The following is a 23185-nucleotide window of genomic DNA, read 5'->3' as shown; positions in this document are numbered from 1 at the left end:
GCTTTAACATTAGCAAACAATTAAGGCAATTTTAACAGCAGTATTGTGAGTAAAATATCGTATATGAATCTTTGATTTATTCAGCTCATATTGCACTTTACTTTTGCCTGAAGAATGTTGAATCAAAATATTTCAGCTTCAGAACGTACACAAGCATGGAGCATTCTGAGAATACTTTCTGCATACAGAACAAGCAGAAAAGAAAGTAAAAAAATGAGCTGAGGAATTTCAGCCTCATAGCTTATTGAACAGGAGAGTTTCTAATGTAGTGCAGGGGAAGGGAATAACATCTAAAGACAGTAGATTCATTTGAGTAATGAACTAAGAAACAAGTGTGAGAAAGTGAGACACCTCAGTTTTCTTACCCAGCTGACATTGCATCTGAGGGGCGAGACAGCATTTACAACATAGCAAGTTCTGTTAGATCAACTTTATTATGTTATCAAAGTACGACAGTAAAATATTCAAAATCTATTGACCGCATCCATACACAAAAAGGGCATAGAAAATGCTAGGTCTCAGAATATACGTTTCATACAAAATACTGTTAAACGTAGAGCAGCAAAGTCTTTGCCAAACATTCCCTGAATTTAAGAGGGCCTTGAACACACTGTGTTCCAAGAACTACCTTAATACCAAACATTCCTTCCTTTGGTCTGCTAGTCCTTTGCAATTATTGCTAGTTATTGAAGCCTTTTGTTTTTAAACAGAATCACATAGTGACTCTGAGCCTCCTCAGAAGTATTAGGATAAAAGCCCCTTCAGCGTTTTCTGTACGTTTAGTCAAAGTGAAACGCATTTGGTCCTCAAGACTAATTTTGGTTTCTAAAAACATTCTAGAAGAATAAAACCAGGTGAACGTTACGGAAAGAAAGAGAAGGTCCACATGTGTTAGGTACAAAAACATGTCAGTAAATTCAAAGATGTCAACTTATGCATCATGGCAAAGCAGCCAAGTTACTCCTTGTGAGTAACTGGTGCATGTCCCTCTTTCCTTAAAGATATAATGCATCAGAACACTAACTCCCACAAGAGTCTTTAATGCTTGAGCACACGTGGCTCTGACAGGCCTGTAAAGTAATGCTAAATACTCTTGCCTTTTAGAGGAATGCCTCAGTTACCTGGTAAGCACTTCTCAAGGGGCTGAGTAAAGTGGTTCGGTTTCAGCAACCTGAATAATGTAACTTATTTGCTGCATTCCCTCTACAAGGGGAGCTCCATCCTAATATGCAAGAAATTGAAAATGAAGAGGCTGAAGATGGTCTAGTAGAAAAAAAATCTCAAATTGTGGATGTAAAACAAAACTTAGTCTGTGGAATTACCAGGTCAGACTCTCACCAGAAGCACTGGTTTGCACTAACACATGCACATTCTCATACAACATAGTTTTATAGTAACAAACAATGAAAGACAAAACCAGGACCTGAAAAAACTTTTTTTTGGTACCAGGATAACAGACAGGTTTAAGTAAACAGACTATCAGACTTATCTCCTCATGGACAGGTAAGGATAAATATAGATTAATTGTTCACAAGCTCTCAAGTAAAAAAGATGTAGTTATCTGCTCAGCATGAGGTTCCCAAAATTAGAAAAGAATGTTTCTTTCTGTGCCCCCCCCAAAAATACTGAAGTTTTAAAAAGACTCTTTTGGAGTGACCTGTTTTGGATCTTCAAACTAAACTCACTGTCTGAGACTGAGAATGTGACTGACTGAAGTGGTAAGACTCTAAATGAAGCTTAGATACATTCTCCAGATCAGGTTAATAACAGTTTGCTTATGCTCTTCTCATCTTTCAGCCCTTTACGTCCATGTTGGTGGCACCAATTAAGCTTTCAGCTCTATTCATTTGAGTGCTTATTGACAGGCATTCTCTTTCAGCAAGAAAGATTATTGAAAGGCTGTTGTCAGTAATTTCTTTCTGTTGCAAGCCAGTAGTGTAGCAATTTATTAAAAAAATAGAGTCAGACCACAGGAAGAGCTTTGTCTTTGAGCAGTCTTGGAACACACAGCTAACAGCCCTGCACATCACAGAACACTTGACTAAAAGACTTGTGTGCTTTCCCTGCAACCCTCTTCATTTCAGCAGTAACCAGTTACAAGTGGCTTGGGACAGCACAGTTATTCTCTAGGAAAGTGTAGACAATATAGGTGCTGAACTGGGCAGCTGATGACATGACAAACAATTCCTTTTTAAACATCAGGAAAATGCAGCATCATTTACAAGACGCAGGGAGAAAGCAAAGCTAAATAAGCAATTACAAACCTAGGAAGACACTTTGCTTATCTAGGACTCCAGCTCAAATTTTTTTTTTTTTTTTTTAGATTTACAAATGATTTCTGAATTACAATTTAAATCTTTAAGGCTACCTCCTGTGCCAAAGTATTTGCATTTTACAAAAGGAGTTCAGACCTGTTATTTAAAAGTACCTTAGTCTTACATGTGACGGCAGCAAGGATTTTACCAAAATAGTTATAGTTTTACCTTTCAGAGAACTTCAGTTCCTTAAGTAATGAATTCTCAGTATTTCTGATGAGTTTCTGAAATTAAGCCATTTTTCCTGGAGGATCTAGCATTTTGAAAGCATTGGAAATTCTCTTTTGAAAAAGTGCAATCTAACTGTGTGACTAGTTTTGAACCAACAAAAGAGAATCTTTCAGTGAAGCTATTTCTCCCACAGTTGTACATGCCGTGGCCCTTAGGCTATTATTTCTGTGGAGTCCAAAGCTGAAAGATGTTTTTCTAAACATTGAAAACAGTACTGTAAGAATGTAACATGTTACGTGTTCGATTATCTACACATTTAAGGAACAATACATCTCAACTTCCTGAAAATGCAATCCCTACTTGGCCAGTAATTGAATTAGAGGTTAATTATTTGACTGAGAATGAGGTTTGTATTTCATACTGAATTACACTGGTTTCCACTCCCTGCCCCAGATCAGGAAGGTCACTTCATTTTTCATGAATACTCACCTTCCATTTCTACTGATGGTAATTTTCACTCAGAATTGCAATCCTGCACTGTATGCATCATTTGCCAGTATTCAATTCTATTAGCTTTAATTTACGTGCTACTCCACACAGCAAAGCATTAACCACAGTTCAGCTTCTTTCCCTCATGGAAAATAAAACACTGTGAAAATCCCTTAGGCTACAGATTTTAAGTCATCAGGCTTTCAAGGTCAACAAACAAGCCTTTTTTTTTTTTTTTTTAAGCTATAAGGTACCTAAAATAAGCTTAAAATAATTCAGATATCATTGTTCCCCCCCTAAAAACCATAACAAAAGCAAGAGTGGATATGACAAAAAGATAGTACAGTACCAGACAGACCTCACACCCATTTTACCTAGTAGATACAAGCATTTACAAACTAAGTTAATGGGCTGTGGGATCAGAATACACAAGACCCTTTGGGAAGAATTTGTATGGACTTCCCAAATTGTTAATATCCTTCCCTTGTTTTATGGGAGTGAGATTGTAATGCTTCCACCTTCCCACTCCAAACCCTTCAAAGATCACAAAGAAAATTATAAAGTATGTGCACGGGGCTGTGCAGTCTCCACATGAAAGTTCGTATGAATACTGGACAACACTGGAGGCAACAAAACGCATATTTGACCAAGTTTTCAGAATATGAAAATACTATGAAACTTCATGAACACAAATCAGAGACAAACAACTGTTTAGGACACCAACCAAATCCTTGAACATAGTTTAAAAAACAAAATAAATAATTCAAATATCTAAGTATCAACAGATCAAAAGGCATTCTCCCATACTTAAGGGAAGGCATCACAGGTGAGGAAAACAACTGTCAACAACATCACAAATTAAAAAGCAGCTTTTTCACGTATGAAATAGTAGTATCATTGGATAGCATTTGAATGTGTTCGTTTCCTGAAAGCTCAAATACCACCACTTCCTGTTTCTGCATGTCCACCCATTTTTGACATTGCAAGGCACTCTGTAAGTTCACTGTACCATCCCCATCACTGTAAATAATCTTGGGCTCTTTGTCAGGAAAGCTTTCGTAATGGAAGGAATCAGGTGTTTCCACACCAGTACCATAAAGACAGTGTATGCGTACGCCGGGTGGTATCATCTGGTAGACCAAGGGTTCAGTGTCTTGTCTCATGAGCCAGCCATCTTCAAAGTCAATGTCCCTGTAGAATTTTCTGTAGTCTCGTAGAGTGTAGTTGGCTGTAGGTGTGCTTACAAAGACCTTATCTGGAGGCCATGTGTAGTTGTAGGGGAGCATCCAATTTGTGGAAACAGCTGATCTCTGCTGGTCTCGAATTTTGAGTGAACTGATGACTGGTATTCTATTGTTGTCACCTTAAAAAAAGGAAGAATGTTATTACACACAAAACAATGCATGGATCTTGTGACCAGCAGCAATTAGTACCACTCAGCAACAACATGAGTAATCACTTTTTGCTTACAGTGAAAGTTTGAGGAGTTCCTCACTTATGACCACCTTAGTGATCATCTTCTGCAGAGTGATTTCTGGTAACTTACAATTTTATATAAAACTTAGTGGATGAACGCCTGACAGACAAACCAAGAGTACTGCTTCTATTCTGATAGACCCATGTAGAAAGGACAAAATACTTCCTGTACTGGTCAAGTGAGAAATCAGCATTTCTTAGGAATTCCAGCATGTGAAAGTTTTATTTTAAATGTTATTCCAGAAGTATGTTTTATAACTATTCCGTACCTAGACCATGGTTTCACTGAATGAAAAGATTACTATTTTAGACATGAAATAACTCTTGAAGAGATCTTGCAGGCTGAACATTTTTAGGTTTGCACATTCAAAACAAGCAGAGTAGTATTTCATTCAGAATAGCTATTAACCATACAGTGACTTTTTCTACAAGTTGGTGCAGAGCATTTTAACATGCATGCCCTCTGTAATGAGATCTACCAGGACATGTCTACAGTTGAAGGAAAACAGGAGATTCTTGTAGTAGAAAGCAGAGATAATAATTCTTGCTTTAAATACTATTGAGTAAGAATTCTAAGTTCCCCAACTAATTCAGTCTCCTGTCATGAGTCAGTGAGTTGATACTTCTTAGCATCTGGGAGAGACCATAGGATACCACCGATACCAGCATCTTCCATTCCAGTCAGCATTTCAAGACTGCTGAAACACTTGTATTTCTCAGAATATAGGTTTTCTTTAATATTGTAGCACTACTGTTTTCAAGCATCTCTTGTAATCTGAACTTTATCTTCACTTGGAAAACAACAGTTCTTCAAAGCCCAGTTAGTAACCACTTTATTTGAGAAAAGTTTTCACCTGGTCAAGCTTTAAGACTTTTTAAATCTAAGTGTAGAGAGCTAAACTTTATGAACAATACATGTCTATATTATCATTTACCTCAAACAAAGTTGAACAATTTTAGACAGTTTAGACTTCAGACATAACTATTTGGCCAAAAAATTAAGAACAAAATATCCTGTAGATATGAAGGCTGTACATTTTCCTTGGCAGTTAGTGAATAAGTTATAATTTTTACCCAAGTTCCTTCATATTTTAACTATTCCTCTTGTCTTTCCCCATAAAAAACAAAGCCATTTATACATAGCACATACAGTGATTATGGAATTACTTAAGACTGACAGTTGTTCATGGCTGATCAGACTTATTCTCCATAATCACAATTGCTGGCACTCTTCAATTCATTTACTAGCTGAAATTGAATCAGGTTATTTCATTATTAGGTCCACGGGGCTGCAACAGGTAGCAATTCAAATCAACTATATTAGAAAAACTCAAAGAGTCTCAAAACCAAAACCACTGTTCCTGAAATAGCACTAAAGTATGTGCGTTTCAACTCCATAAGGTGGCACTATTGGTTCGGCAAGAGGACCTGAAGTACAGTTTAGTCTTCACTACCATTTTTAGAAGGACTGCATGGAGACATTACAATCATAATCCTGTCAAATGGACAAAGATGAAATTCAAGAGCACAGCAAAGAGGGCAAACATCCTAAGTTTGTTTCACATTACTGTGCTGTATAAGTACCTAACTGTGCACACTCAAATTTAGCAAACACTATTTGCATGTTTTCCTCAAAAAAAAAAAAAAAAAAAAAAATAGGGAATCTGCAGCAAGTTCATTTAATTCCTGTGGAACGATAAGTACAAAACCTGACTCTTTTCCAGCCTTTTCTTCCAGAACAGCTCATCAATGCTTAAGTCCTGTACTTTTCTCCTGAAGTGCAGAAGTACTGAGGTCGGTATCACACTTCAGTCAGCAGGCACTGACATTGTAGTGTATGAAATACTAGGTCTAAAGAAAAGACGCTGTTAGCATCCCAAGCTGGCAACCAGAGAAAAGAATCATTGAACTCTGCATATGTGTCTGCCAGGGAGTGGAAAGAACAACTTTTCTGTTAGCAATAGAATTGTTATAAGCTCTGATCCTGTGGAGCACTTGAGTACGTAGCAATAAGCAAAACAAGATCCAGAGAAAGCAATTCCACCTCCTTACCACTTTAACAAAAACTGCAGCTTTAACAAGCTCCAGGTCATTTATATACTATAAACAGGAATAGGAGCAGGGAGAACATATTCCTGCTTGAAACCTTGCCTTGTCTTTCTAGCAATGCAGTAGTTTTTGCTCAAGTAACACCCCCTCTACATACTAGCACTCTTATAATTTCACAAGCTATAACTAGACTACCATCATCCGAACATTAACACCTATGGTGATTTTTTACCTGTGGATGTTTAAGAGACGTAACTAGCTTAAAACTGTTAGCTTAAAACTAACTTAAAACTTAGCACATTCTGATACAATATTCTGCCCACTTCAGTTTCCTATATCATTCTTAACTTTCTGCTCCAGAATCTGGAGTAATACCACAGACATGCAGATTGAGATTACATTTTACCCTAAATCTAACTATTCATTGTATATTTGCATAGCTAGCCATCTTGGATGAAACTCATAATGGATAAAATATGAGGCACAAAAATTAAATCCAGAAGAAATCAGACTGGAATTGTGTAGTCTTTTGGAGTTTCATGAAGGCAATTTTAATACTGCTTACTTCCTGCCATTTCCCACAGGCTTCATCTGACAAGTCTGTATGCTACAGAAAAGGTAAACCAATTTTTGACAGTGCCACTGCAATTGAATTAATAATGTATAACTCTGTACAAATGCCCAGTTTAAGTTTTTGGATTTTGCATTAACTGAGTTGTGCACTCCTATTCAGAATCAAATTCCTTTGCTAAGCAAAGCATTCTTTTGATCTGTCCATGCATGGCTGGCAACTGCCACGTGCTCTGCATTTTGATGAAGTCCAGTTGCTGATTTCAGCTTTGTTTGGGAAGGAAGACTGATAAACAAAGCTAATAAATGAAAAGCAAATCAGAAATCAGACAACACAATTAAAATGCCAAAGCACAAAACATAGTGTTTTGCCATGAAATAATTATGGTATTACATGATCCACGTTATGTGGTAAGCAAGTTTCTGTTATTAGAGTTGCTTGGCAGAACATACTTTTCCCTATTAAAGTCAAAGGCATACCCAGCATTCTAAATGTAAGATCTCAGATTCATTTCCTTTTTCTGCAAACCTTGAACTTCAGCAGGCATCTGTGCTGTGGGCAGCACACCACTTCATCATTGCATCCACAAGTTTCCCTTTATGTTCAGCAGCTGTGTGATATTTAATCAAAGGGAACTATTGAATGATCTGCTGTTTGTGTCAGCTCAGCAAAACTGAACGGAGAACAATCATGCTGAAGGCAGAAGTGACAGAAACAGAAGGCACCAGGCCAAACAGCAGCTTGTCTCATCTGCTGTAAAGAAGTTAGGAGAATCAAGAGGAAGCACACAGCTCATCATTAGAGGATGTTAAGGCTTTGTCAATTCCATTCTTGTCCAAGACAGACAGTCAGGTTAAAGGGCTTGAAACCATAAGGTGCGATCACCTAAAGACTGCTGTTTTTAACTTCATATTATCTTCAACTTTCATCCTCCATTTTTAGTATCATCCATGTTTAGTATCTTGCACTATTAAGAAAATACATTGCAAACCCTCACATTACATACCTGAAGCCAGCACACGGAGAGTTTTGGCCACTCCTCCCCATGGAGCACCTAATGACACGTAGTCTTTTATGTATTTGTCTTTCCATTCCTGAGTCTGATGATTGAGGAAGTACAGGGTATACATATTACCCATGCTGTGGGCAATTAAGACAACAGGACTTCCATACTGCTCATACATCAACTCTATCATCTTGCGAAGGGCCACAAAATAATCTCCATTCTCATCTAAATAAAATACACATTACATGGTTATAATCACTAAAGGTCAATGTTGTGTCCTTCAACACAATTCTTTACAAGGTTATATTCTGAAGATACAAAAAAACCCAATGCTTCTTTACATCATTAGTTTACAAAAGGGCGAGTCTTTAAAACCTCTTTTGTTTCCCACGTCTCTGAAACAAGTATATTTGAAAAAGATCTCCAATTTCTCCCACCTTTAAAAATAAATTTAAGCCCAAATTTTTCTCAGAAATATTTCGTGCTAATGGAATAATGCTAATATTCTCCCACAAAAATCCATCCATATTCTCTAGAATCTACATTTTTTTCGCCCCAAAAAAGATAGGAAGTTGACAAGTCCAGAAAGACTTCTGAGTTGATGGAAAACAGAAATAAAACTTGTTAGATCTAATAAAGGGTACATAAACCAGTTACCAGCTTATGTTAGACAATTTCTATCAGCAAGGTTAACTCTAAGTGAGAATTCCAGCAGATTCCTGCTGGCACAATATGCTTTATCTCTATTACACATAATTAAATGAGCTTTAAAAGTAAAGAATAAAGAAAAAAAAAAAAAAGAAAAAATCAATAAAATGCATTTCTGTAGCCCTGTAATAAGATACCAATTCAGTGTAACAACTGCAATACAACTTTGAAGTAGTCACATCAATAGCAAAAGTCAGCATTATTGATTTTCTTCAAGCAATGTTCCTGGATGCCAAGACCACATGCTTCATTTCTGTGGGCCAAGGCAAACTTGATACTAGAATATTGTCATTAATAGCAGATGCATTATTTCTTCAGTACAAGCTCACAAACTGTATGAAGAGTCTACAAATCACTTGTGCTCCTATGGAATATAATGAGATGAAGAATACAGAGGTCTAATACTTGAATAAGGATAGATTTAGAAAAACGTAGAAAGCCTTCTTCATTTTTGAGGACAAAATAATTTATTCCTCAGGATGTAATCACAGCAATTGTTGGATTTGGTGTGACATTAGAACCAGGAAAATTATGGTCTTACTGAAGTTCTATCTGCAGAACTGGTACATGCTGTGGTTAGAGATTGTGCCTCTGATGCACAGTGGGGTATGTGGAAGGTCTTATGGAATTTTATAGGTTTCACTGGTTTGGGTTTTTTAGGCAAATCTTAAGTAGCAAATTGTTTAAAGCAAAAAAAATATCATAGCAGAGCTTTTATGTGGATTTAGGATATCCAGTCCTCAAGGGATAATTAAAAATTGATGTTTTAATAGAATTGTATGGCTGGAATGGGGGAAGAGACCCAAAACTATCTGCTTACTGGAAGTGTCAAGAAAGTTTTGTTCAAATAAGACATTATTTACTTGGTGCCTTTCTCCAGTCATAAGGTGCTCCTCTTACGTCTTCATCACGCTTGTAGCCCCAATCTACTAAACTCTGCACCAGCATGTAGAAGTAGCTGCCTGGAGAAATCAGATAAAAGAAACAGAACAGCAAAATATTAGTGCTATGAAAGGAGGCCTGGATGCATTACATCTGATTCCATATATACAGATACTGAAGTCCTAATGTTATGAATCTGACAGTCTAGGATCCAGCATATTAAGCAAAATGAATTATGCTGACTGTCTGCCAAAATTATTAAAGCTTCTTAACTGCTGTCCTATTAATCCACAACAAAACTTGTCAAACACAGCATTACTGGAAAAAAAGTTACGCCTTCTATGTCAGACCATTGAACTGTTTAAAGTAACTACCATAGAGTCATAGCTTGTATTGACTGCAGATGAATTTCAGTTATGGTACGTAATATATTTGTAAAGATTATCCCTGGTTTTGCCAACATTCAAATGGATTAAGCAACAAAAGCTGAAGGTATACCAAAGGGCAAAATTCTGGAACCACTAGAAATCCTTTTTCCATCAGTTCAGACAGACTGAAGTCAGAGGCTTTTGTAGCAAAGGGAAACACTTGCAGACTGGCTGCAAGAATCTGTTAAGATGTTGTATGTTACATGTTTTGAAACAGGATGCAAGTATTACCACAATTAAATTGCATCTAGTAACAGCATAAGAAGTGAAGCATCAAAACATCTTGTTTATTATCACAGCCATTTCAACATTTTGAACAATGCCTCATTTGTTAGTCTTGATTGCTTATATAGTCCCTGACACAAACAGAAGCAAGTTTTAAACATGACTCTGTTCTTACAAGGATTATCAAGTGCAGGTCACAAAATACAGTAGTGCCCTTTTAAAGGCTGCCTCTAAGGAAAAGAAATATATGCAGTGCAAGAGGGCCCATTCTACAGTGAAGCTTAGCACCTAGCTGGCTATAAAATTACATCAGCCACAGCTAACAGTTCCTGACAAGGTTACCAGCGTTTTCTGAAAGATGACTTCTGCAAAAGCAACACTAAAAAGCCTACAAACAAAATAACGCAGAAATATTTTTCAGCACAAATTTAACTATGTAAATATTCTGACACCAACGAGAGGTGAGCGGTTGGAACTGGATTTTCCTTAAGGTCCTTTCCAAGCCAAGCCACTCTAGGCTCCCATTTCCACCCAAATCCTTCTACTCATACTTGACACCAAATAACACTGCTCAAAACTAAGCAGAAAGTGTTAGCATTTGGTATTTTGCTTGTCAAGCTTAAGTCATAGAATTTTTTACTCCATCTCATTTTCTAGAGCATCTTCAAGATGCCCTTCAAGTTTCATCCAAAGGCCTTCAATCCCACACAAGAATGAGCAGTTTTCCCATCTCAGTTCATCAGACTAAGAGATGAAATGACATACAAAAGAAAAAGCAAATGAAAAGCAAAGTGAGCCACGTGCTGCTCTTCTACAAAAAAAAAAAAAAAAAAACTATTGCTACTTACAAACAAAACTATGCAACAAACTACAGAAATGTGATTTCAAATTAAAGGACATACCATAAAATCCTACAAGTGACAAAGATTTCAGACACAGCTTCTACATACCAACGCTTCTTTTACTTGGATCAAGGAATTCCAAGGAAAATGTCTGCCCAAAACCTGGAACTCTGATATCCACTCCATCTGGTGGTTCTGTTACTTTGCTTGTTCTATTATATACCAGCCTAGAGGAGAGGAGACAAACCATGAAACGTCATACAACCATATGACAGCTTTTAGCTGTGTTGGGCCTTACATTCTGAGTGCAAAAACAAAAATTTCAAGTGCTGTTACCAAGAAGTAAAAAAAAACTAGAGTACTCTAATGGCTAAGCAGTTACACAAACAGCTATTTTAATTTTAAGTTTTTATGCCTTGCATGCTGAAGACTTATCTTCCTTGTAAAACAGGGCATATAGCATTACAACTGGACTTCAGTTTTGGAACAGTACAAGCTGCTTAGTGTAGTTCTACACCATTTCACTGTGCATCAAGCCACAGATTGGAGAAAGTTGTTTAGAATGTAAAAACGGAGGTGAGGCTGTAGAAAACATACCTCCAAAAAGTCAGGTAGTAGACAAAGTCCCCTACTTAAAAATAATTCATTTATGTTTAAACAGACACTTCTGTTTAAATAGACCCCATGAAGTACTAAGGAAGCTCTTGAAATTTCTTCACTAGTAACAACTAGTGTCTCAGGAAGCAGAGGTATGGAGTGTGCTGTATTTTAAAAATCCTCTTGAAAGAGGAAGAACATGGAGGGTCTGGAGCATTTTGCTTTGTTGTTTTAATGCTTCATCAATGCAACTGCAGTTCCTGAGCACTTTTACCCCCACATGAAGGTCTGACAACCTGAATTGATGCTCAAATCATCACACACACACACACACACACACACACACACACACAGGGAGTAAAGCAGAGGTATTATTACACACCCTTCCTCCCCACAAACTGCAGACTGTGAGAAATGGAATTTAAAACTTAAGATCTATTTTACAGCTGCCCACAAATTTGAAGATCTTTAATTACCGTTCTTCCATCTTCCTCCTCCCTGCCCTTGGTTATTTTATTTGATCAATCTGTTCATTCTTTCAACAGAAAGCACTAAGCTGCTACAAAATAGCAACATGGAATCAGTTTCCTATATGCATAGTCATGTGATGAAAGCTAGTTATGAAAGCTACAAGATGTTATCTTCAAGATGTTACCTTTAACAGAAGGAACATGGATAATCTAAAATATTTTCAGCAAAAAAAAAAAAAAAAAAAAGCAAATGACATCCCTCTGGCATTCTATTTATATTACAAAATATATTTGGGTCCATATGTTTATGTTTCTCAGAAAGCTACAGGCAGAGATTTGCTCAAGACATAGCATTACTCAGAAGAGGCTAGGATCAAAAATTACTTTGAAGCCACACAAAGTTGAAATTGGAAAATGAGTAGCATGAGATTATTTTTAGAGGTTTCTAGTGGTAGAACTACCTTCCTCCCATTCCAGAAAAACGATTACTTATTGCAGAAATATTACTTGCACACATGTCAAAACACACAGACTAAGGGGGAAAAGCAGCCTCTCGATCAATTTATGCTATATGTCTTTATAAAAGAAATGCATCCTTTCATGTCATAGTTAACACTGCAGTGCCTGCAACCTGGGCCCTCCAGCAGGTACTCATGTTTATCAGTTCTAGCCACAGGCAGAGACATGCTTTGACTCCTGAATTTCCAACTTTGTTGAAACTCATTCACATAGCTGCATTGTTGAATGTGTTCATGCACTACTCTTGAAAGTATTTCTGTTTTTCACATTCTGCTTTCCTTGAATGCTCAATATGGATGTCCATAAACCAGAAAGGAGTTGCAGGGGATTTTGCCTAACCAGGAGGAGCAAAAGTGCTTTTGAGGAGGCACTGCTACACTGTCTTTCCATACTACAGAAGGTTATAGCAATTTAGTTTCATTATTGAAAGAGTCTTTTAATTGATAGTTGCTATACTGTGATTTTCATTATCACCCCAAAAAAGAGAAAGGGATTTAGGACTTCAGTCTCATGTCAGTGCCTTTTGTGTGCTATGAGCTTGTCAGATCCATAACCACATTATCAAAAACTGTGGGAGTCTGTAAAGATATGTTAAAATTAAACTGCCACCAAGCTCAACACATTCAAACAAAAGAACAACATGCTGGTGCAGTGTTTTTCCAATTGCACAGGCTAAACATTTCTTGTCTTAAATATGTTTACAATTTTTACAATAAAATAGTCCAGAAGCTTTTAATTAGACAATTTGTATAACAAAATAATTAAGGAAAGACTTCTAAACTGCACTTAAAGGATTCCACACCTCAGCTGCCTATTGAAATTGCTCACTAATGACAGTCTGGGGAAGCACAAGTTCTCATTCCTCCAGTCTCTCCTCTGAGCTACCCATTGCACCTCCTTCCCACTTACCTCATCAAAACTTAAGTAACTCATCAAAGCAACAGAAAAAGTTCTGCTTTAGATAAGCCTACGGAAGTCTGCTAAGTGCCCAAACCAACACACAGTAACTGGCAGCAGAGGGAGGTGGAGGAAATGAAGAATCTGATTTTCAGCACTGACGGCAAGTACCACAGTTGCAAAAGCCACATCCTTCAGTTCAGCCTGCTAGTCTACCCAGCAGAACTCCCTAGTCATTTCTCACTGGTCTTGAACATGAAATTTCAAGGTGGAAGCTGTGTATCATCTATGTCAGTCTAAGGGAAGGAGAAAACTGCAGAGAGCAACAGATGCAGTCTTACCTGATATTGTCAATCCAACAGTCAATGATGACAGGTAGGAGCAATTCTAAGTTCAGCCACAGCGTAAAGTAACTGTCAGTCTTCTTAGAGCAGAGATAGTGCACTACTGATGGCTTATCTAATTTTGCTTCCAACTGATTACCTAAGTCCCCTGGAACTGAAAAACATGAAAAGACACTAAAATGTAAGAGTATAACAAATTGCATCACTGCGTTCCTCATATGCAACATTGCAGTGCTCAGAGATACTCTTGTAACTGGATAAAAATATTACCTAAGAACATATTGCATTTTTATTTTTCACTGAAAAGATTTCAGTTTATAGAAGCATGACCTGCAGAACCCCTGTGTAAAATAACCCTGGATCAATAGTTCCCAGCTTCAAAGAACAGATAGTATAAGATCAGGTCAGGTTAAGACACAGATATGAAAAACATCTCAGCTCTTAATCAGAATTACCTATGTTTTAAAACAAAGTATTTCTGAAATATTTTTTTCTGGGTACTGCAACTGATTGTTGTTCTGTACTTCAAGAGATGCCTACAAACTATTAATCTGACAAAAGTGTGAAAGCAAAGTAGATACAAAAAGTTACATGAAGTTATCACCTCTTATTACACTTTGAATACAAAAAATTTTGTTGGCTAGCATACTAATCCAAATACAACATTTATCACTTACATTCAAGTTTGGATGCAACAGTGTACATCGTATATTTTTAATACATTATTGATGTAATGGAAGAGTACTTGGAAGGAAAGGTCTTCTATTTGCACCTTCTCTCAAGTGCACTGTTTTTAATTTAGCATTCGATAAATGCCAGGGTTCCTTTAAGTTTTATTGTCTCTTATTTTAAACAGAAAATACAGACATGAAATTCTTATTTCCGAACTCAAACTAAACTTCTGAGAAAGTTTTAGGAGCGTTGCTCATCTCCAGAGGAGCTTCCTGCATTTCACTATTAAATCATTTTCAACTCTCAAGAACCAGGAGAGCGAAGATGCTTCAGTAACTGAAAGCTTTCTCTGCGGTAGGAAGAATTAGAAGATGGGCACTTTAGTGTTCTCACCCCCCAGCTCTCTTCCCCTACCTTTCAAGATGCTCCTCCCTCCGCCCAATTTTTTTTCTTTGCATGTGCACAACTGCATGCTGTTGAAGTTTGTAGAAGCAGGCCCACCCATACAGTTGCTTTTTCCCCCCCCTCGCTTTGCTAAGTTGAATCAAAGCAATTTAAGTTTTCTATACCCCTTAAAGCAAGAGCTTTAAGGAAGATGCTGCCTTTCAGTGGAACAGCTAATTTAGCTGAAAAGCCAGATATGGTTTCAGAAAAGTATTTACTGCAGAACTGAAAAAGAACAGAACTTGGGGCTAAACAGAGAGTGACAATCAGACTCTTCCCACTTCAGCGCCCATCACAGAAAATATACCTCTGGAGTTCCTCACTGCCTACCCCACCTTCTCATTAGGTTTTTAGTGTTTTTATTTCTGTAGTCTTAAGTGAAATGTTAAAAGCTCCAGTAGCTGACCACAGTTTATTTTAGGTCATATTTCAAGGACACTGATATACTGGAAAGCATAATAAGGAAGATTATAGCATTGCATCACACTCTAGAAGTTTACTGAAGTTCAGTCTTGTAACCTCAGAAAAAGCTGTTTAGTTATTGGTTATAGAACTGTAAGGCAACAGCTTGTTCCACAGTCTTGTGCCTGTTCTGGCTGCTGTATCAGCACTCTCAATTACAGGAAGAACGGAATGTAATTCTATTTATATCAATCATTCATGGCTGACCAGCTTCAGCAGCAGACCTGCCAAGGACAAACAGGTTGATTTTGTGTTCAGTTCCAATGCAAAGTGATACAGGTGATTGTTTTACCTTGGAACTCATTACATACTCCTTTCAGTAAAAATCAAATTCTTCCAGCAAAGACATTTCAAAAGCTTAAATAAGCACCTGCAATATTATTTAGAGTTTTAAGAACATAAGTTTCCAAACAACACAAATAATTGTAAGCACGCTTGCCTGGAGTAGGAAGGCTCCCAACCCTGAAGATCATTACAAATATACATTTATAAACAAGAACATTGAAAGCAGGAAACTGCACAGAGTCTCCCTTGGACCTATAGGAGTGGTTTTAGATTAACTGCAAGTTTAATTTGGTTTGCATATTTTCTCTTCAGGCTTCAAGGAAAGAGGCTGTATTCATGTATTCAATGCAAAAAAGAGAAACATCATGTCCTAATTTTTAACTCAGGGAATGACAACTGAGGTTGGTTAACAGAAGTGGTACTTCTATGTAATGCTAAACAAAAGCTAAGAAACAAGTTCCACCTGCACAAAGATATGATAGTTCAGTTCAAGTGTCATGTAAAGGTATGATGTCTGTTTATAAAGCAGATATTAACACCAGTGTCTTTATCATGTTCACGTGTTCATGTTGACAGTGAAGCTACTAATCAGTGTAAACTCACAAGTAGTGAGTTATTTTCAAATCTATATGCTGCAAGCTAAAAAGGATTGGTGATGAAGCTATAGGGAACAAAGTACAAGTTTTGATTTTCCAAATTATGTAAAGAGCAAGCAAGATCTTCAGTCCTCACCCCATGCAACTTAAGGGTGTTAATGATTTACATTTTGGCTACAGAGCTACTTAATCACTTTTTGATAAGTAACAGGTTAGAAAAGATCACACTGAAGATGAATTCTGTAGGACAAGGACTCACCTTTTTGAGTTTTCTGTGATAGAATTTGCAAGCTGTAGAAAAGAACATTTCCCTCTGCTTTTAGTCCATACACACAAAACTCCAGTTTTTCTCCTCATCCTCACATCTCCCAGTACCTACGGTTTCTAGGTGGTCTTAGAAAAATATTACAGGAGTTCCTTACTTTTTAAAACCTGCAGACTGACTCCATACCTTTACAAATAACTACCATATGAAATGCTGCAAAATACAGCATCACAAGTTTAAAAAAAAAAAAATCAAGCATCCAAGGAAAGATCTCTCAGTACCCTTGCTTCCCTAAATTGCAACTTGAAATGCATGTGTTAACTAATGAACTGCTACACTTGGAAACAAAACAGTTTCCTATTGAGCATTTCCATCAGATTTGATGATACTTTCTGCATATTCTATTTTTCAGAAAGATTAATCCCAACAGAGTCCATCCTGATACACTGACAAACGCAGTTCACTTTAATGTTACAAACTCTCATTTCTGTGTCGCTTTTTTCTTTGCCTCAACTGCACTAATAGTACTACCAGATCTCCTTCTGGAATGCATTTTTGTTTAAGCTTTATAGAAAACATTTACAGATTTGAAAGCCTAGAAGAGGCTACAACTTCTCCAAATTCAGAAATTAAAACAATTAGCTTTGGGATACATTGATACCCCTACTGAAGAATTAATGACTGACTAACAGTTCCCATTAGGGAGCAATAAGCAAATTGCAATCTGGGAAGCAACTTCCCTGAATAGTCCTCTGGAAACTTTTAAAAAAAAAAAAAAAAAACAACAACTAAAAAGTACCAATATAATAATAACTGAAAAATAGCAAATCTATGTCTGTAGAGCAAATAATCCACTGTATATTTTTATTGCATTTATCTGAAGTACAAATTCCTTTGGATAAAAAACAACTATCAAATATTTCTCACAGGTTAAAACTTCCCTCAAACAACTGTCAAGTTTTTAGTTCCAGACATTAGCCCCCCTCCAAACCAAACTACACTTCCTTAAAAATTGATTCAGAATACTGACTGCTGTTCTTCAGGTTGAATGCCTCAGTTGCTTATGGAGTCAGCAACACAGTGCTGTAGAAAAGGCTTGTGTTTAAAATTAGGAACAAGAAAGCAAACAAGATCTCACATGATACTTCTAGATACCTCAGATCACATGAGGCATAAACAGTTAAATCACTGCTGACATCCAGCCAGCTGACCACACAAACACACACTCCTCAATTAGCAGTCAGCAGGAATTCAGACAAACCTCTTTTGCATGTAAATCAATTATTAACACACTTCATTTAGGCATCTTTCTAGAAAACTTTAGCCAAGTACCTAACAAATTGTTTGCAGAAGGTATCAGAACATTGATATAGTAATTGTGTTGAGTCAGCTCTAAAAGGTAAAGAGTTCAGTGAATCCACTGCTGATCTTATAAGGACAGGTTATCAGCCCCCAAAATTGATAAGGCATAAGATAGGCCATCTACCATCACTGCATACCGTGTGAGAAAACGAGGTGAGAACAGCCACAGAACACAGGAATTTCTTATTAGAAGACAAGTGGAATAAGTATATAACTGAACTGATAAGAAGAGTGCAAGATTAATTCTAGTAGTGTGTAAACATGAGGCAGGTCTCTCAAAGCACTCGTACAGAGATTGTTTTTGGTTTTTTTGAGATCGATACTGTCAATAGAGCAAGGTGTTGGATAGGTTATCTTGTTTCTTTCAGATTTCCCAGTATGAACACACTGTCCTGGAAGAATACAAAGTCAGAGAAAGCGTGAAAACAATTCAGTATTTTTTTTTTTTTTTTTTCAATTAAGTAGCCCTGCCTTCCCTAAAAAACCTGAGGGAAGGACTCTAAAACTATCAGCTTAGGTTTTAGTCAACCTTGTCCTGAATACAAAGCTTTTAGGCAAGACTCTGGAAGTAAGGTTTTGACTTTTATCGTGTTTATTCTCTATTCCACTACGATGTGAATAACCTTTGATGCTTTATTTAAATATCAGAGAAAGCGAGCAATTGCCCTAGAGTATTTTGCTTTCTACTTGTGTCATTTTAGTCCCCGTTCTTTCTACCTTTGTATGTACAAGCATGCTCAGCAGACATTAGCTCCTGCTACTAAGGCACCATTTGATGGTGCACAGACCAGCATTTCCCAAAGGAAACAGCTTCGCTGCTGTCCACATGCCTCCACACATGCCAGCTTCTTTTCCATTAAGGCAGTTCAAGTGCAAAACTGCTCACTTCTTCCTCAGCAGATTAGTTTTCTAGTGCTGTAGCAGACAGATGACTCTACAAAATGACCAGTAACTTTGCACAACGAAAGCAGGGAGAGCACTAATGAGCTATTAGCTTGGCTTAGCTATTTTACAGAAGCTCACTTCAGCTAGTTAGACAGCTCTACATAGAGCTGTGATCTGTTGGCAATTCAGAAACTAATGTGTCAGTAGCTACAGCCAATTGTTACAGGGTTATATTCAAGCAGCTTATCTGCTTTCAGATTAGAGAGGCTCAGAGGTGTTTGCTGTTGTTGTTGTTGTTATTTTTTTTTAGTAAATTGCCTAGAGAGCAAAACATTACCCATATAATAACAGTGCCCCATATTTACAAGCTGTGGCTGAACTTCCTTCTCCATTACTTGAGTAAGCACAGGTTGCAGCTGCAAGTAGGGTCATTACAGGAAAATGTTGAGAACAAGTTACACTGGGTCTTATGACCATCATTGGTCTAAAATATTTATGAAACAATCATTATGTTAACAACATTCCTTTAAAAAGCATTCCTTCCTTCTTTTAGTCCATAAGACCAGATGGCTAACTTGCCACAGAGTACGGTAAGATCTCAACTCCTTTTTCTGCTTAAAGGAGTTCAAAACATCCAAGCAGACCAAGAGGGAATACTCAGATCATGAGACCACATTTACTACAAATCACACATAAAACTGAAGGCATATGAAGAACTGAGAGTCTAGATGCCAGCCTGATAAATTGAGAGGATCAACTCCACATACCCACCTCACAGTGACTCCAGAAACACCTCAGGCCTGCACTGCTCACATAATGCAGCCTGCAGGTACCTCAGCCTCCTCTGCATTTGGTACTTAAGTGCAATGTGTGTTTTTCACCCCTCTCCCAAACACCTCTGTTAAGCCAGCACTTAGAATGCCTCCCTAAAAAATGATTTCTCTTAAACCTTTCTACCATCCTCATCACGGTAATTCCTAAAAAGCTTATCTCAACATAACATGTCACAGACACAAGAAAGGTGAAGAAAAGGTCATGAAAAGCAAACTAGAAGCAAGATGGAAACATGACCGACAGTCACTCCTTCTCCTCCTTTATTTGCTTGACCTTCACTTGCCATGTCATGTCCAATTGAAGCTAAGCTCCTGGTGCAGGTGGTTTTTTTGTTTGTTTGTTTTTACAAAGACATTAATTTATACGCATCAAAAACTTCATGAGATTTTGCAGCAGCAAATTATAGCAGGTCAATGCCTAAGAGTGCCTATGCTCTCCGAACACACAGAGAAGCCTGAAAAATGATGCTGGTTGGAAACACTGAATCTTCACTTTCTGGACAGGCCAGGACCAGACAGCAAAGAAGAGCATATTTTAAGACACAGGAGTAGAAGATGCAGGTTAAATACTGTGTGATAAAAACTCAACTTTAAGAGCAAGAAAATCTGTTTTTTTTAATCCATTCACTGATGTATCTGCACTCAGCCACACAGCATTAACCAGAACTTCTCTTATGAATACATAGATCAGTCACTGCTTTTAAAACCACTCTTAAGTAACGTATAAGCTTACAATTCATCCATCAGTAGTAACTTCATGCTGCTATATTCAGTATTCCCTTATCCCAATTGCTTCTAAATCTTCTTTGATCCCTTCATAGCTAGAGCAGAATATCGGATCAGCAACAAAAACACTCTCACCTCTGTCAGGAAAAAGCTTGCCACCGAAGTAAGCACCAAGGCTTATTGCTAAACCCAGCATTACGCAGCAGAGAGATGGGATAAAAGATTGCTTCCAGCCTTCAGGGACAGCACTTAGAGAACTTCTGCTCACATTTCAACTCCAGCCTCCAAGGAAATCCTGATTTCTTCTTCTGAATCTGCATTCTCTCAGCTAGCTCAGCCATCTACTATAGCTGTGAGCTCACACACAGCACACTTGGCACACACACAGTGCCTCTTAAAGAATTCTTGGTCAGCAGTTAGTCTTCCCTGACAGAAGTTTATAGCAGCACTAACAGTCAACAACAGAATCTAAACTACTGTATACAAACAGAGCTTAATGCTAACAGCATTCTTAATGTTCTTCTACTTTCTTACCTTTTTTCCTCTCTTTATCATTGCTGTTATTCATGCTATGAGAACACAGAGCATACAGAACATGGCTACAGGAGTGACCGTTCACATCAGTGAACCTGAGCAGTACGTGGGAATGCTTGGGGACTACAGCTTCAGCAGACAAGTTGTTCAAACAATTAAGATTTATTTATGAGCTTATCAATGGACGCAGAGAGCAGCTGACATTTAACTCCGTAGGACCTATCAGACAGACAGGTTCTGCGTATTTGCTGTGAGCTACCGCGCGTTCCCGGCAGCACAGGCCGGTAACACTCGTCGCCTGCGCAGCGCTCTGAGCCAAGCGCGTTGTTTCCAGCCGCTCGCAGTGAGCGCGGTAACACGCAGCCGCCGCTCCCCACGGACCCCCTGGAGCAGCGCTCCGCGGAACCGGGGCGGCCGGCGCCTCCCGAGCCCGCTGTGCCCCGCGGCACAAACACGGGCACGGCTCGGCACGGCTCCGCTCCGCGCCCGCCCCGCGCCGCCCCCCGCCCGGCTCTTACCCAGCACCACGGGCGGCCCCGCGGGCCGGCGGCGCGGCACGCACCCACCGCCGGAGCAGAGCAGCAGCAGCACGCCGAGGAGCGGGCCCCTTCCCGGGCGCGGGAGGAGCCTAGCGCCGGCCGGCGGCACCATCGCCCCCAGCGCATAACCACGCGGCCACCTCCGCTCTCCTCCCGTCGCTCCGCCGGGGCCGCCGCCGGAGTGCGGCCCCGCCGCCCGGCCCGGCCTGAAAAGGGCTCGCCCCGCCCCGGCCGCGGCCGGTCCCGCCCCGCAGGCGTCACCAGCCGAGCGCGGAGCCGAGCGGGGATCGTCGAGCCGGGCTGCCGCTCCTCCGGCTCCGCTGGTAGCGTGGTGCGGCTCCGCGGCGGCCGCTCGGTTCCGGGCCGCGAGATGAGAGAGGTGCTGCGGGGCGGTGGGTTCGAGTCGCGCCGCTGCGTGCGCACTTGTGCGGTCGTGGTGGGTCCTGGAGGTGAAGTGAGGGGTGTTTCGTGTCAGACTCGTGCATAAACTTAGCGCAGACGTGCGGTCTGCGTGTTTTGAGGAAAAGCAAATAAACCTTAGGATAGCTGCAGCTTTTCTCGTTGCAAAGTCACGGGATGAGTGCCAGTATAAAAGCAATGCAGTGCTTCAGGCGACGCCTGGCTAATGCAGCGGCTAATTGGTTCACAGTATCGTTGAGGCCAGAAATTTGGCAACACTCAAAAAAAATCATTAGACCTTCACACGTATAACAAGAACAGGTGGACTTGTAATTACAGGGTTTTAAAGCCAGAAGGATGTAAGCCTTTGTGGTTGGTCCGCAGCAGTTAGTGAAGCTGCCCATTCAGAGTGAGATGCGTGTTGGTTGCTGGTGGAGAGGAGCAAGGGTACCCATACAAGCAGAAACTGAACAGAGGAAAGAAAAAATGGTGCCCAGAGTCACTGTGATCACAACTCATAGCCAACTGTGATCCTGAATGAACAAGATGAAACTTCCTTGCTTCACTCATACATCCACTCCACGTTCTGAGCCAGGTGTTCTTGCTTCGCATTCAGGGAAAAGCTGCTGGGGTCTTTTTGCAAAAAGGGCTCTACAGTCTGTATTCCTGTGTGATGCTAAATTGCAGAAATATGCCTTGAATGGTTTACGTACTGATGTGAACAGTATCTCAAACCAAGAAATCAGTGGGAGATACCAGAAATCTGTAGATATGGAATGTAGAAATGCAATGTAGAAAATTACTTTTCATTGGCTTATGTAATTCAACCAGCTACATGCATTATAAGGTAGAAAAAACGAAGCTATTCTTGCCTCATTGAACCAGCATTCAATGTTTGTAGCTGCTGCAAAAAGAGGCATCAAAAAGATGCACATGAAAAACAGGCACACAGCCTATTGACTGGAATTGAGAAAAATGGGGTGGGGTTGGGGATGGTGTGGCATTAACATGGAATGAGGACGACATCTTTCCTCCTGAAATAAGACAGGGGAAGAAAATGCAACGAATCACTCGAGGAAGCCAAGGCCAAGTCTAAATCTAGGATCGTGTTTTTCCTGGCATCTGCCACACCTGTTGTATTTGTGCTAAGGGAAGAGATGACAACATCCAATACAAGCAGAGGCCTTGGTCTGT

The 23185-nt window shown here is 39.1% G+C and overlaps 1 protein-coding gene across 1 annotated transcript; it reads right to left on the bottom strand.

Moving 5' to 3' along the window:
• Nucleotides 1-415: 415 nt before the first annotated feature.
• PLA2G15 (phospholipase A2 group XV) lies at nt 416-21786 on the bottom strand. The gene is made up of 6 exons (XM_052685798.1): nt 21572-21786; nt 13987-14143; nt 11271-11389; nt 9649-9747; nt 8078-8302; nt 416-4338 (listed from the first exon to the last, which is right to left on the bottom strand). Exons 1-6 carry the CDS (start codon nt 21702-21704, stop codon nt 3827-3829), a joined length of 1245 nt encoding a protein of 414 aa, XP_052541758.1. The 5' UTR covers nt 21705-21786; the 3' UTR covers nt 416-3826.
• Between the last annotated feature and the right edge of the window lie 1399 nt (nt 21787-23185).

Source organism: Tympanuchus pallidicinctus, unplaced genomic scaffold (assembly GCF_026119805.1).
Source record: "Tympanuchus pallidicinctus isolate F22 unplaced genomic scaffold, pur_lepc_1.0 scaffold22, whole genome shotgun sequence".
NCBI lineage: Eukaryota > Metazoa > Chordata > Aves > Galliformes > Phasianidae > Tympanuchus > Tympanuchus pallidicinctus.
Note: the sequence above shows the minus strand (reverse complement) of the source record. Positions and strands in the feature narration are given on the sequence as shown.

Coding starts and splice junctions, on each gene's coding strand:
- PLA2G15 (XM_052685798.1), bottom strand. CDS start 21,704: ATGGTGCCGCCGGCCGGCGCTAGGCTCCTCCCGCGCCCGGGAAGGGGC. Junction 8,303..9,648: donor TGACTGGAGAAAGGCACCAA/GTAAATAATGTC, acceptor TATTTTATTTAG/ATGAGAATGGAGATTATTTT. Junction 4,339..8,077: donor TCTCCGTGTGCTGGCTTCAG/GTATGTAATGTG, acceptor CCTTTTTTTAAG/GTGACAACAATAGAATACCA.